Raw genomic sequence first — 15,448 nt, 5'->3', positions numbered from 1 at the left:
GAGGGGCGGGCAGCTCGGCCCCAGCTCACAGAGGTGCCCAGAAGAGAGGAAAGCGCGCAGTAACATCCCTGCGCTCGGACCGCCCCATGTCTCCCTCGGGATGGGAGAAGAGGGAGCTAGGTTAACAAATAGCAAAAGAAGGGAATGCAGGGCTGGCGGGGGGGCGGGCCTACGGGGGTCTGGACCTCCTCGAAGCCAATGAGAGGCCGTAATTTCAGGAAGCCGCACCCAATCACAGCCAGGATGGAGGGCGCGGCTTTTGACTAAGTCGGGGCGTGCGGGGCGGGCCGGGACTGCAGGAGAGAGGCGTGAGCCCGCACCGCTTCCCTCCCCGGCGTTCTGGGGCCCGCCCACTCGCTAGTCACGTGAGCCCTCAAGATGGCGGCGCTCGGGCGTGAGGCTGGGGCTGACCTGAGGGATGGAAGTGTGGTGCCCGTGGGAGCTGGGGAAGTGCCCAAGGTAGGCGGAAACCCAGGTGGTATGGGCCCCGATTTCTGTAGCCTCCAGTGTTGGCGGACTCTTCTGGAATGATGTACAAGGGGCTTGAATAGCTAAAGAGAACAGCTCCCAGGTCCATGCAGGGCTCAATCAAGTCTCCAGTTGCAATGGAAAGAGGTGGAGAGCATGTAGGAGACCTAAAATCCAGTCTTGATTGCTTACCGCTTGTTTTTTCTTGCCCCCCTGGCCTTTGCACTGGCCCTTCCTTCAACTTGAAAGGCATCCCTGCATCCCTCCCTCCCCACACAGCGCGCGCCAAATTCTCCTCTTTCGGATATTCGTGTAAATGTCACTTCCTCTGGGAAGCCTTCCCACATTTACCATGGATAGGTTAAGTTTGGCTTTTGTTTTTATGGCATACTCACTCTGCGTTTAAATTCCCTGCCTTTTTGTCCTGACCTCCGTCTGGGTTGTGTGTCCCTGAGGATGACTACATCTTGATTATCCCAAGGGTTGTCAAATGATGGAAGATTGTTGAATAAAATTCTGAAAGTCAGGTGAAATAGTACACATAAAAGCACTACAATACCATAAAATACTTTGTAAAGTATAAATCTACATAAATACACTCTTTCTGGTATGATCCTGGAGACCCAGGTGAGTGGCCTTGGACTAATTTTTAGATAAAATGTTGGTTATAGCAAAAATCTTTGTTTCAATACTTGTCAAAAATCTATCAGAAAGTTATCCATATATTTTTGTTTTAATAACAGTACCTTCCAAAGACTAGGCACTCAATAAATATTTGCTGTCCTGTTTTAGCATTTTAGGCTCATAATCCTGGGTGTCTGTGTCCTAGACAAGGTAGGAGGTTGATACAAGTCATTGCCTGAAAGTTTTCTTTGTGAGGAGTAAGGGACTTCAATGAATTGGATGACAGCAAAACAAAAAATTTATTCAAGGTTTCTGGTTAATTATGTTACTGACTTCTGCCTTCATAGAACATTAGATATAGAACCGCCCCACAGATGTTACTATCTCTTCTCTTCCATTTTCCATTTAGATGTCAGAGGCAAAAGACTAAATCTAGTCCCTGAGAAACTGTAATTTGTAAAAAAAAAAAAAAAAAATTTCCCCTGTCTTCCTCAGATATTTTAAAGAAAAAGATAGAACTACCATGTTTCCCCGAAAATAAGACCTAGCTGGACAAACAGCTCTAATGCATCTTTTGGAACAAAAATTAAAATAAGACCTGGTCTTATTTTACTATAAGACCAGGTATAATAATATAATACAATATAATATAATTAATATAATACCGGGTCTTATATTAATTTTTGCTCCAAAAGACGCATTAGAGCTGATTGGCTAGGTCTTATTTTCGGGGAAACATAGTAGCTTGAGTACAGCCTGAAATGATGCAGGGAAAGAAACTAGTTCATTATTAATTAATCACTGTGTAATACCATACAAATGTTCAAAGGAGCCCATATCTTCAGGATATTGATACCATGGATGAACTGGCCTTTCATTAGTTAGGGTTAGGATTGGTACATACAAGGTCGGACAATTAAGTTCAAGAACTCATCCTAGAAAAAGTGCTACATACCTCATTGCTGAGTATCACTATGGTCACCTTCGAAGTACTCCCCTTGGGAAGCGATGCACCGATGCCAGTGCCTAGTCCACCCTTCAAAGCAATTTTGTAATTCTTTTTCTGGAATGGCCATTAGAGCTGTTGTTGTATTACCCTTGATGTCCTGAATGTCATCAAAAGGTCTTCCTTTCAATATTTCCTTTATCTTTGGGTAAAGAAAGAAGTCATTGGGGGCCAGATCAAGTGAGTAGGGGAGGTGCTCCAATAGTTATATGTTTACTGGCTAAAAACCCTCACAGGCAGTGCTGTTGAGCTGGTGCATTGTCGTGATGCAAGAGCCAGGACTTGGTGAAAAGTTCAGGTCATCTAACTTTTTCACGAAGCCTTTTCAGCACTTCCAAACAGTAAATTTGGTTAACTGATTGCCCATTTGATACAAATTCCTAATAAATAATCCCTCTGAATCAGAAAAAGGTTAGCAACATCTTTGCAACAAGTTCACAAACTTAATTGTCTGACCTCAGCTTACTCAGCAAATGAGTATTACAGTGATGTTCAACATGTGTCCATTGACTGCCAGCATCAGAATCACTTGGGGCTATTAAAATGCAGATTTCTAAGTTTCACCCTACTCCTGTTGAATCCACATATCTCAGGAGGGAGCTCAAGAGACTGCATTTCAAATAAACTCCCCATGTGATTCTTGTGCACAAGAGAGGTTAGAAAATCATTGATTTATTAAGTAACTTCTGTGTTCATTACACTTAATCCACTCTAATTTTCTTGCCTGGGACTCCAGAAATTTGAGATTTAGCCTATGCCCTTAACTAAATTTGATGTTAAAATGTAGATTGGTATAAATTGTGACGGGCTATAGACTTTTCTTTTTATCTATTCATTGGCTAATCTGGAATCCCATAATTCTAGTGTGGCAAAAAATTTAATGTTATTAAGACTTTTTACAGAGATCTCAGAGTCTTACCCAGAGCAAAACATTCAGAAAGGATCCTTTCTGAGGATCCAGGGTGTTGTGTTTTGTTTTACCACTAGTTTCTGTGAAAATGGTACTGGCCAAATCCTCATGGTCCCTTGACATTGGCAACCACCTATTCATACATCACACTGGGCACACAGGAACCTCCAACCCTGGTGTCCAGTGCCATGAGACCCTGCTCACCGGTACACCACACAGCAATTTCCAGGAAAGGCCCTGCTTTCACCCCAGGTACTACTAGGGAGCTGGATATGTAACTCATATAATGCAAAGTAGCCATGATCCACTGCCTCTTCCTAGCCTGGAACAGTGTCCCTCTTTGTGATTTTTTTTCTCTCATTGTTCTGCAAGGCAATCCCTGCTCTCTCTCCCAACTTTCCAGGACACTCAACATAATCTCTAAAATGAGCTCAGGCTTTCATGAGACAGAAGATACAGATAGTTGTCAACAAGTAGCTACTATTTTCTTCCAGCTCTGAAAAAGCTAGAGCAAGAATTACAAAGGCCTGGCTACCTTTGGGGAAAACTATGAATAAAACAAAAACTCAGTATCTCAGTAAGTTATCATTCTATACTAAGTCCTTAGGCAAGTCAACATTTCTGAACCTCATTTTTCTCATTGATAAAAGTAGAGATGATCATTATCCTACCAATTTCTTAAAATTGTTGTGTGAATTAAAAAGCCATTGTCTAGCAGGTAATAAGAGCTCATTAAATGATTGAATCATTAACAACGTACGTGAAAGTAGATGACAGTACCTGACACATTACTATGGCCTAAATGTTTTTTAATTTGAATCTGTAGAATTTATAATATTTAATATTAATATCATTAGCTCTTATGGTTCTGGAATTTTGTGTTTTCCAGGATTTCAAGATGGCAACATACACACATGGTCAGCCCAGTCCTTCTGTAGGAGATGCAAAACTCAGAAGACCAATGGTCATCGAAATCCTCGAAAAAAAAATTGAATATCTTAGAAAAGAAAAGTAAGATACACATCCAGACTGAAAATCTTTAAAAACAAAACAAAACAAAAACTTTATTTGCAAATCTTCTATATTACCATTGTTTCTGGGTATCTAAAATTCAATTCACTTTATTGAGTTGGCTGTAAAGAAAGCTTATTTTAAAAAAAGAACTGGAGGGAAACATGAACAGATGAAAATAGTGGGGGTTGTTTTTTTGGAAATTGGGGCTGTGGATAATTTCTTTTGCTTCTTAAAAAATGTCCAAAATTATTAGTGAAATGTTTCTTGCGCAACAAACTATTTTTAAATTAAAAGTAATTAGGAGAATACCATTTTGGGGCTACTTATATTTAATTCATTATCATTTGTAATTAAATTCAGTTTAGAATTGATTACCTCAGCCACAGTGCTGAGTTTAACAAAAAGGAATACAGCTTCCATGATGTACATACGGTTTCATATTACCATTTTGACTTTTAGATTATTGGAGCTCAAAAAATAAAAATAAAAAGATGTGGATCTTAGACCTTAGGCATTTCTGGATTTAGGAATCAGTCAGAATAAGTCAAACTAGATCTAGCAAATATGTTTGGATGAAGTTTTGGAAATCCTGGGCAAATTATTTTAAGTATATCTGGACTGATTAAGAAAAAGTTATTTTCTAGAAGGCCTGACCAAATGTAAACTTTTTTCAAATGACCTTAAGCAAATTAATTTTTTTAGTAGCAAGAACAGTATTCTTGGATTTAGACAGCTCATAAAATTTGGCTATGGTGCAATATCCATATGTATTTGTGGTCCAAATTTATTCTCTCTTTAAAAGAGCTCCATTTTAGAACCACTCTAAATATTCTCAGACAGGGAATTATATCCTCTGATTTGAATGCAAGTTCATGAGGAGTGGGATTTTTTTTTTCTTTATTCACTGCCTCATCCTCAGCATGTAGAAAACACCTTGCACATAGTAAGTGCTCAAGACATATCTGATGTTGAGTAAATATGTAATAACAAATGACTATTGAGGAAAGGATATATCCATTAAGGGAATATTATGTTGAACTTAATTTTCTGTTTGTTTTTCCTATTAGGACTTTAAATATATATGGAACAGCGGTCTTTGGAACAACAGCTAGTTTCTCTGGAGTGCTGGCAAACTTCATTTTCAGACACTGCTTCAAGGTTAAACATGATGCTTTGAAGACTTATGCGTCATTGACTACACTTCCATTTTTGTCTACTGTAGTTGCTTATAAGCTCTTTGTAACAGATGCTTTGTATTCAGGTAAATTTAAATTCATTAAAGTATGTGTTTATATCTATGTAAAATTACCCATTAGCATATACTGTTGCTGCTGCTCATAATAATCCCTTACATTTGTGTATTGCTTTACCACTCACAATGTACTTTCACATATATTGTCCTGTTTCATCCCCACAACAGTCCTTATCAGGCAGGGCGAGTAGTATTGGGTCTTTTTCACAGAGAAGCAACAAAAGCAGAGACATGTTCAAATATAAGAAGCAATATAATGCACTAAGGAAAAAGCAGGTTTTGGCCTACTACACACATGATTTCAGATCCTACCTCCTACCATTTAAGTTTTGTGAAATTGGGCAAGTCATTTAATATGAGACTCAGTTGTCTTATCTGTGAATTAGGACTAATAGTACCTCACAGGATTGTTGTGAGAATTAAGACAACGTATATTAAATGCCTAACGTAGTATCTGGCGTATTATGGGCTTCTAATGTTATTTCCTGCCTCCTCCCCTTGCCTTAAGTTTCACGACTAGTAATTGATGGAACCCTGTTCCTCAGGTCCCTGATTAAATATCTCTTCCCCAGGGAAACCTTCTCTAAGGTTTCTCTCAGGGCTGGTTAGGTTTCTAGATACATTCTTTTCATTTTAACTGCAAAGCATTGTGCATGCTTAAATTTATTTATTTAAATATTTGTCCAATGTCTTTCTTTCCTGGTAGACTGGCCTAAAGGTCAAAGATTGGGTCTCTTTTATGCAACACTGTATCCCTAGCACCTGGCACATGCCTAACACATAGACAATAAAAGTGTTTCAGGGGCGGATGGATGGCTCAGTTGGTTAGAGCATGAGCTCTGAGCAACAGCGTTGCTGGTTCGATTCCCACATGGGCCACTGAGCTGCGCAACTAGAGTGAAGACAAAAAGCTGCTGCTGAGCTGTGCTGAGCTTGCAGGCGACCAGATGGCTCAGATGATTAGAGCGTGAGCTCTCAACCACAAGGTTGCCAGTTCCACTCCTGCAAGGGATGGTGGGCTGCGCCCCCACAACTAGATTGAAAATAGCAACTGGACTTGGAGCTGAGCTGCGCCCTCCACAACTAAGATTGAAAGAACAAAAACTTTACTTGGAGCTGATGGGTCCTGGGAAAAACACACTGTTCCACAATAAAGTCCCGGAAATACATACTGTTCCCCAATAAAGTCCTAAAAAAAAAAGTGTTTTAATCTAGAATCCAGATGGCCACCCTGCTACTTGAATATTCTTTTTTTATGAAGTTGCTTCTACAACCACCTATGTAAAACTTAACTCTCCTTATGTAAAATATAATAAGAGCATTTTTCAGATGTGCATTTAGTCTATTATGTGCCATAGAGTGAATTTCTAATATTCTTTCTACCATTTCACTATAGTTGAGGACAATACAGATAACTACTCTATGGGGGCACAAGACTTTCTTAATGTTTATCCTGAGTTTTAAAGGGAGACCAAATTTGCTTTTGTTTTCCAGGTAATGTAAGCAAGGAAAATTGTGTTGTCAGAAGTTCACTGATTGGCATAGTATGTGGTGTTCTATACCCCAGTGCTTTGGCTTTTACTAAAAATGGACGTCTGGCAGTCAAGTAAGTCTTTTTGTTCATTTCCTTCCTTCCTTCCTTCCTTCCTTCCTTCCTTCCTTCCTTCCTTCCTTCCTTCCTTCCTTCTTTCCTTCCTTTATTTATTTTTTTTAATACTAGTAAACTCTCCTTATCCTTTAGCTGACAATGACACATTTTAATGAAAATATAGTAAGTAGTTTGGTATTAAAAATAGCTAACTTTTAGCCTTTTTGTTAGCTTCATGAAAGAGCTAGAAGTTGTTAGTTTAAGAGAAATCAGTGAATTTTTCATAGAACATGCATCCAGGAGAAGTGTTTCACTCTTTTTCCTTTTTAGGTATCATACTGTTCCACTGCCACCAAAAGGAAGGGTTTTACATTATTGGCTGATGCTTTGTCAAACAGAGATAAAGGCAATGGTGATTCCTCTAGTCTTTCAGACAGTCGTTGGAGTATTTAATTGTCTACAACATTATGCAATATTTGAAAGTACACTTGAGAAAACTGTATATGAAGATTAACCGAAGAACGAAAGGATATTAAATCAGCAGAACGGATTATTTTATGACGAGGACTCAGGCATTGCTGAAGGAGCTAAAACTAACTCTGGACACTTTGTTTCTGTTCCTTTTGCCTTTTATATAGCAGGTACTCAATAAATATTCAGTAATTCAATAAATAAATGTAAGTTTTGTCTTTCCTCATTGTACATGGAAATGGGTTTGAGGCCTCAAGTTCTGACCTATACACTTACATATTCATTCATCAAACATTGCACCTGCTACATCTCAGGCACCTTGTTACATGCAATAAGAGATGGTCCTTACTCAGACGGAATTCACAATTAGAAGAGAAATTAACAATGTGAACACATAGCATAAGAGGGTTTGAGAGCGATACACGTAATTCTGTGGGCACAGTGGGTATGTGCCTGTCAACTACTTCGACAGAAGAGAAAGCTGTGGGGAAAAGTGACATTGGACCTAAATTTTAAAGGAGTTAGAAGTTCATAAAAAAAAAAAAAAAGCAAAATATAGAAATAATATACAGCCCATTTCTCTAAACTGATTCACTATACTTAGTAGGTTATCATTAACAAGTTATTTTTACTGTGCTTTTAAAGAACATATATTGAATGCCCATTTGCTATGCTTTCATATAGGCACCTGGGGACAAAGATTCAGTCCCTGCCATCGACAAGCTTAAAATCCAAAGAAGCAGGTCACAGCATGCTTCTTTAAGTTGGCTAGAACGTTCCTGCGCTACACATTTATCTTGGTTCAGGAAATGAAGACTATCTGATGAAAAGAAGACCCAACATGAACCCCACAGCTCATTCTCCTTGTCTTAACCATGTTCATATTGCAACTAAAGATTTCATCATCGCCTCAAGCAACCCAAAGCAGAAATGGAAGTCAACAAGGTGCGTTATGACATCATGTATAACAAAGTGAAAAACATTCACTTTTGCTAATGGGAGAAAAAAAAATGGCTAGGTAGCCATCCAGCTTTGCATTCTCAGAATAATTCATGATACCTGAAACTCTAAGGAAAGGGCAAGTTATGCGGGGCAGGGTGTGTGTAAATCAAGTCAAATAAATAGATCAATGGTGTTCATATTTTCACTCTTCAAAGAAATTATTATATGAGTACATGAATACTCTCATTGTGAGACAGTTAAGTGATCCAAAGTGTGTGTGTGTGTGTGTGTGTGTGTGTGTGTGTGTATACACTTGCTACATAGAGCAAGACTTGAAAATTCTCCCTTCACACCACTCCATTCTATTTCTACTCCATTCTCCAGAGGTAACCACTTCCAAGTTACCATGCCTCTTTTCCTTGCAGTATTCTTTGGTAACGTAACATTTTTTAAATAAATTGTATTATCCATACATATTAAGCTAGAAATTAACTTTCCCTTCAGTGGATATGTCTTAGAGAGCTTTCCAACTCATAGCATATAGGTCTAATATGTTCTTTTTAGTGACGATGTTTTTGATAATTCCAGTATTCACATAGGTGATCTTGCCAAGACTTTGGTCTCTTCACCCTACCACTTATTCTTGTGGTCATATTCTAGACTTGTACTGTCCGATCTAATACTCATCAGCCAGTTGTGGCTAATGAGCATTTGAAATGTGAATAATCTAAATGGAAATGTGTCATGATTGTAAAATTACACATCAAGTTTTGAAGATGTACTATGTACAAAACGATCTCATGAATAATCTATTGATTACATGTTGAAATGTTATTTTTTGGGTACATTGGCTTAATTATGTAAGTTACATTAAAATTCATTTCACCTGCTTTTTATTTTAATGGGGCTATGAAGAAATTTAAAATTAGCTATCTGACTCATAAATGTATTGTACTGTGTTGCTCTAGACTTTGTCATTATCAATAAATTCAAATTCTCCACATTCTCAATTTTAAAATCCTAATTTCTGATCACTGCCTCCCGTCCTTCCGGATCATTTCTTTCTTATACCACAACTCCAGCATTGCTCCAGCCTCACCAGAACCTATAACCGATCAACCCACTACCTTTTCACTGTCCCTCAGCTCCTCACATTTTTATTCTCCTACTTCAGCTTCAGCCACATCGATCTTTTTAAAGTCTGCCGATCTCAAGGCAAAAGAAAGAAAAAAACAAAAATGAATCTAGCTAAAGTTGATTTTTAAATGAAGTTACTGGCATCTTGTTTTCTTTTGTGAATTTTCTGTTCATGTCTTTGGTCCATTTGATTTGTAGAAGCTCTGTAAATTCTGGGTATTTTATTTCTTCATATGCTGAGGTAGTAATCTGAGAAATACAGAAAGGTTGGCTTACGTTCACCTCCCCTGCCATCTAAAAGCTGAAGAGATTTATACCCTCCTCTATGACTTCAATTTGTCTTTTCTGCAACAGAAAAAGCTGGGAATTCTATCAATATTTTTCTTTGGCTGTGGAAAGTAGTGCTTGCCAAAGTGACTGTAAGAGGCCTGAAAGGAGAAATTAGGGAAACCTTGATCTGGGTCTGAGCCCAAGGTGAAGATACTTGTAGGTGAACCCCAGTAAAGAAAGGCAGCAAGTTACTAGAGGCAAGACTGTTCAGAAGTCAAGTACAACCTGAGGCGGCACTTTCAAGGTTCAAATCCTGGCTTCACTACTTACTAACAGGATGACTTTGAACAACCTATTTCATCTCTCTGCACCTCAGTTCCCTCACCTGTAAAATGAAGAAAAAGGTGGTATCTACCTAACAGTGTTATCAAGATTAAGTTAGTTAACATATGTAAATCAAACAAGAAGTCTATGTGTGTTAGTGCCATTATTATGGTTGCTATTACTGAATACACAGGCCTTTCCCTAGCTTGTAGTTAGGAGTTTAGCATCTTTCTAGGAAAGAGTATAAAGAAGCAGAGAAAAATTCATAAAATATCTTTCATTTGAATGACTATGTATTCATTTATTCGGCTAATATTGATTCAAGATCTAGCGTATGAAAGGCATTGTACCATGTCGGACAAGTTACCTAAACTTTTTTTACTACCTTGTGTCCCTAAAAGTAAGACCTAGCCGGACCATCAGCTCTAATGCATCTTTTGGAGCAAAAATTAATATAAGACTTGGTCTTATTTTCCTATAAGACCAGGTCTTATGTAATATAATATAATACTGAGTCTTATATTAAATTTTGCTCCAAAAGGCACATAAGAGCTGATGATCCGGCTAGGTCTTATTTTTGGGGAAACAGGGTATAATATCATATAATACCGGGTCTTATATTAATTTTTGCTCTAAAAGACGCATTAGAGCTGATTGTCCAGCTAGGTCTTATTTTCAGGGAAACACGGTATGTTTCCTCTTAAGACATACTAATAACTGCTTTGCAGTGTAGTTATAAAGATTAAAGGATATAGACCCATACCTGGCATATAGGAGGTGCCAATACATGTGTTTACATTGGCTGTTTTCCTAATGGATGTACAACGACTAAAATGTCCCTACTGTGAGAACTTCCTTTCTCCTTTGCCTTTTCTTCTCCATTTCCCCCAACCACCTTAACCATATTATTGTCTCCTGCTTTCATATTGTATTGCATTGCATTGCATACCTTGCAATGTATTGTATTGATTATCTCCCTTATTTTGTACAATTGTATTGTGTTGTGTATATTCAGTATTTGAATTTCCAAGTTTAAGCAGTCATGTAATGAAGAAATGATATAATTATGATACTGGTATGGCTGAATTTGTTCATTCACCCTCCTAAGGCTCATTAAAAAAGAAAGAAAAGATTCTTCCAAAGATAAATAACCATAGTCCTCTACCTGCATCATCCTATCCCTACAAAGACAGTCACACTAACATTAATAAACACAAATAGTTGAATCTTGATAGCTCTGAACCCCACCAGCTTCACTAAAGTAACAAAGTCTCCCCAACATTAGACACAGCAAAAGAAAAGATAGTGAACTTGAAGATACAGCAATATAAACTTCAAAATAAAACTTGTAAGACTGGCTAGGCGGGCGCTCTTGGAGGCAGAGACCCAGGCCTCTGGGGAGCTAACAGAAGTCACATTCCCTTAAACCTCTTCTAATTTTCACAGCTGCTTTGCTCCCTGTGGACATGATGACCCCTTAGCTAGCATTTTGCATCCCAGTTGTTTTGTGATGGAGGCTCTTTGGGGAGTCAGGTGGATGAAGCTATGGCTTTTCCCTGTATGACCGATTGCAGGCGGATAACTCGTTCAAGACACATGAGCAGAATTTAAAACTACCAGGTGTTACAAAAGATATGCTGAGGAGCTTTATGAAGCTGGACCATAGCTCGGTAATGTGAAGATTAAGGACAAAATTGGAGAAGGCACTGTCTCGTCTGTTTATTTGACCACAGCAGTTACAAGCATGACTGGAAGAGAAAAGTGCCCTAAAACACTTAATTCCAACAGGTTATTCCATAAGCTGAGCTCCAATGCCTACCAGTGGCTGCTGGGCAGGCAGTGTCCTGGGAGTTAATAGTGCTTTGGGGAGAATCTATGTGATCACTATGCCATATCTGGAGCATGAGTCCTTTTGTTAGACGGGAATTCTCTTTCCTTTCCAGAAGTACAGGAGTATATGTTTAATCTGTTCAAAGCTTTGACATCATTCATTAGTTTGGTACTGTTCACTGTGAGATGAAGCCCAGCAATTTCTTTTTTATATGTTTAAGAGGCACCTGAAAAAGTATGCCTTGGTAAACTTTGGTTTGGCCCAAGGAATCCATGATACGAAAATAGAGCTTCTCAAATTCGTCCTGTCTGAAACTCAGCAGGAAAGATGTTCACAAAACGCATCCCATCTAATCACCAGAAACAAGTTTTCACTGAGTGGCCCAGCAGCACCAAAAGAGTTAGGTCAGCAGCCCAGCACAAAAACTTCTGTTAAAAGGCTCTCCACAAATACACAAATTCAGATTAAACAAGGAGAAGATGGAAAGGAGGGATCTATAGGCGCTTCTGCCCAGCACTCTGTTTTTGGAGAAAGAAATTTCAAAATACACAGCTAAATTTCACATGAGAGCGCTGAGTGAAACCTATGAAGCAGTCAGACTGTGGATGTACTATCTAGAAAGTTAGCAGCAAAAAGGAAGGCTGTTTCTACAAAAGTTATGAACAGTAGTGTGATGACGATAATTACCAGTTCTTCCTCAGCTAGCCTGACCTGTAACTCTTAAGCAGCAGATAAAATGTGCCATATTGCCTTTCAAGTCAGCAACAGGTTGCCCTGAGGGCAAGTATACCAGGACTCAGAGCACCAGAGATCTTGACAAAGTGCCCCAAACTACAGCAATTGACCATGTGGTCTACAGGTGTCACATTCCTTTCTTTGCTCAGTGGTTGATATGTTTTATAAAGCAAGTGATGATTTAACTGCTTTGGCTCAAGTTATGACAATTCGTGTATCCAGAGAAACTATTCAGGCCACAAAAACTTTTGGCAAATCAATTTTGGAAGCAAAGAAGTCCCAGCACAAACAAACAAGTGTTGGTGCAGATGTAGAGAAAAGGCAACACTTGTGCCCTGTTGGTGGGACTGCAAATTGGTGCAACCGCTGTGGAAAATGGTATGGAGGTTCCTCAAAAAATTAAAAATAGAACTTCCTTATGACTCAGCAATTCCACTCCTGGGTATTTATCCAAAGAAATCCAAAACACTAATTCGAAAAAATATATGCACCCCTATGTTTACTGCAGTGTTAGTCATAATAGCCAAGATATGGAAACAACTGAAACGCCCATCAATAAATAGTTGGCTAAAGAAACCGTGGCATAGTTATACAGTGGAGTATTACTCAGCCATAAAAAAGAAAGAAATCTTACCATTTGCAACAACATGAATGGACCTAGACAATATTATGCTAAGTGAAATAAGACTGAGAAAGAAAAATACCATATGATCTCACTTATATGTGGAATCTGAAGAACAGAATAAACAAGCAAACAAAACAGAAATAGACTCAAGAGACATAGAGAAAAAACTGATGGTTGCTAGATGGGAGGGAGGTGGGAATGGGGGAGAAGGTGAGGGGATTAGAAAGCACAAATTGGTAGTAGTCACAATATAGTCATGGGGATGTGAAATACAGTATGGGGGATATAATCAATAATGTTGTAAATATTATGTAGGTACTGGACAGATGGGCATTGGACTTATTAGGGGGATCACTTCATAGACTGTGTAGATGCCTGACCACTGCACTGTACACCTGAAGCTGAAGTAGAATAATATTGAATGTCAACTGTAATTATATATATATATATATATATATATATATATATATATATATATATATATATATACATACACACACACACACATATATATACATATAAATGGATGTAAAGTACAGCATAGGGAATATGGTCAATGATATTGTAACAGCTATATATGATGTCAGAGAGGTAGTAGATTGGGGGGGGTTATCACTTTGTGAGGGCTGTAAATGTCTATTACATTGTTTTGTATACCTGAAACCAAAATAAAAATTTAAAAAAACATTACACCTAAGCTCCAAATGGAGTTTATCTTTGGGCAATTTTCCTATCCCTTACAGATACTGTTCTGCAGCAAATAATAAAGATTCGTTACGAGGAAAAAAAACAAAAACAAAAAAAAGAAGTCCCAGCACAAGACTTAAAACTCTGTGAGAAGCTCAGAGGTATAGATTCTAACTTCTAACACTCTCAAATTAACAAGTGATATACAAGGGCCTGCTTCTCATGACCCAACATTTTCAGAGAAGACTGACCATAAAGCTTCTCACCTCATACAAACATCTCTAGCACAGCACTCAGGGAATTCACTGTATAAAGGGAACAGAAATGACTGTGGGGGTCATTCTGATGTTTATACTACCAATCTAGAAGGCAGGGAAGAGGTACCTGATGGATCTTCTGGCCTGCTTGATAAACTTCTAGATCTAAATCCAGCTTCAAGATTAACAGCAGAAGAAGCTTTGTTGCATCCTTTTATCAAAGATACGAATTTGTGATTGTTATTGTTCATTTAATGTTTGCTGTTGTATATTGTAAGCTGGGGTGAGAGAGTTATTTGAGTAGCCATAAAATCTTGATTAGACTCCAGGGCAAGATGCACAATGCATTTTAAAATTTTAGTATTTTCTCTCTTGACAGATTCTAAAATGGATTAAGATTATTTAAAATGCCTGGAATAGTTCTTTGGACTAACAATATGATCTTTGAGTTAGATCTGCCAAAGGAAAATCAGCTCATTAGTTTCCCTAATTACTTGTCACTGCCATATGCAGAAAAATGTGCAGTATTAGCCTAGTATGTAGGAGTTCAAGTTGCAGGTCTTAAAATTAATGGATGTTTTAGGAATTAAATGAGTCAAAAAGCTTACTTTATTGGTTGCTTCGAACAATGAGCTATGTGTGCTTTTGGGAGACTCAACCTGGAACTGGTGTGCTAACCATTCTGTAGGTTAAAAAAATAATTTCGTCTCCTAGAGGCATGCATTATGTCTTTGATGAGCACTAAAACCATGAGAAAATGTGTGGGGGGATACCACTTAAAATTTAACTTATCCATTTTAAAGTATTTTGTGAGAGCATTTATTGTGTGAATTGCCATGTTTACCTTAATGGATTCTCTCTTGGTTTTTCTGCCCTCTCTACCCACATCTTACACATTCTCCTTGGAAATTATATGGTGCTCTCCACAAAGTTTCTGGGTGTTTAGTTAAATATTGCATATGTGTACAGTTGCAAACTTAAAATAATACATACACTGGTTGATAAAGGGAAACCACAGGACCAAGGTGAAGGTTAATTGTCCAATTGTTTTTTCTTTTTCTCTGAATGTATATTTGTTTTCACACCATCTTAGGTATAAGTAGGTAACTGCCAGAAGGAAAAGTGAATGCAGAATTAAAACTATTACTGGAGATTTCTCCTCTGCCTAGAGCCATTCGGATCTCTATCTTCTGTCTCGACTAAGCTGGTCTTGCTCAAAGAAGGTTGATTACCAGAGTCTTGGGTGAGGTAGGAAGAGAGAGAATGAAGTAGGCAAAGGAGAAAAGGACCAAAGAGAGAACTTTATG

At 38.2% G+C, this 15,448-nt stretch overlaps 1 protein-coding gene and 1 pseudogene across 3 annotated transcripts; both read left to right on the top strand.

The window, feature by feature from the left end:
- Positions 1-326: 326 nt before the first annotated feature.
- On the top strand, positions 327-9,285 carry TMEM126B (transmembrane protein 126B). Of its 3 annotated transcripts, XR_012497456.2 has the most exons (6): positions 327-459; positions 3,898-4,019; positions 5,090-5,283; positions 6,769-6,880; positions 7,193-7,503; positions 8,018-9,285. XR_012497456.2 is itself a non-coding variant. In XM_019739553.3 (5 exons), exons 1-5 carry the CDS (start codon positions 379-381, stop codon positions 8,094-8,096), a joined length of 588 nt encoding a protein of 195 aa, XP_019595112.3. In that variant the 5' UTR covers positions 327-378; the 3' UTR covers positions 8,097-9,285. The 3 variants fall into 3 exon arrangements, 2 of the variants coding, with proteins under 2 accessions (XP_019595112.3, XP_019595111.3); XM_019739553.3 differs by lacking the exon at positions 7,193-7,503; XM_019739552.3 differs by lacking the exon at positions 8,018-9,285 and having other exon boundaries at positions 7,193-7,538.
- Positions 9,286-10,357: 1,072 nt separating this feature from the next.
- On the top strand, positions 10,358-14,473 carry LOC109451379 (cell division cycle 7-related protein kinase pseudogene; annotated as a pseudogene).
- The last annotated feature ends 975 nt before the right edge of the window (positions 14,474-15,448 follow it).

This window comes from Rhinolophus sinicus, chromosome 14, assembly GCF_057876585.1.
Source record: "Rhinolophus sinicus isolate RSI-liver-muscle chromosome 14, RSI-T2T, whole genome shotgun sequence".
NCBI classification, from domain to species: Eukaryota; Metazoa; Chordata; class Mammalia; order Chiroptera; family Rhinolophidae; genus Rhinolophus; species Rhinolophus sinicus.
This window is presented reverse-complemented; position numbering and strand designations above follow the sequence as displayed.

Excerpts from the sequence above, each read along its gene's own strand:
- TMEM126B (XM_019739552.3), top strand. The coding sequence starts at position 379 with ATGGCGGCGCTCGGGCGTGAGGCTGGGGCTGACCTGAGGGATGGAAGT. Across the intron at positions 4,020-5,089 it reads GAATATCTTAGAAAAGAAAA|GACTTTAAATATATATGGAA; the intron begins GTAAGATACACA and ends TTTTCCTATTAG. Across the intron at positions 5,284-6,768 it reads AACAGATGCTTTGTATTCAG|GTAATGTAAGCAAGGAAAAT; the intron begins GTAAATTTAAAT and ends TTTGTTTTCCAG.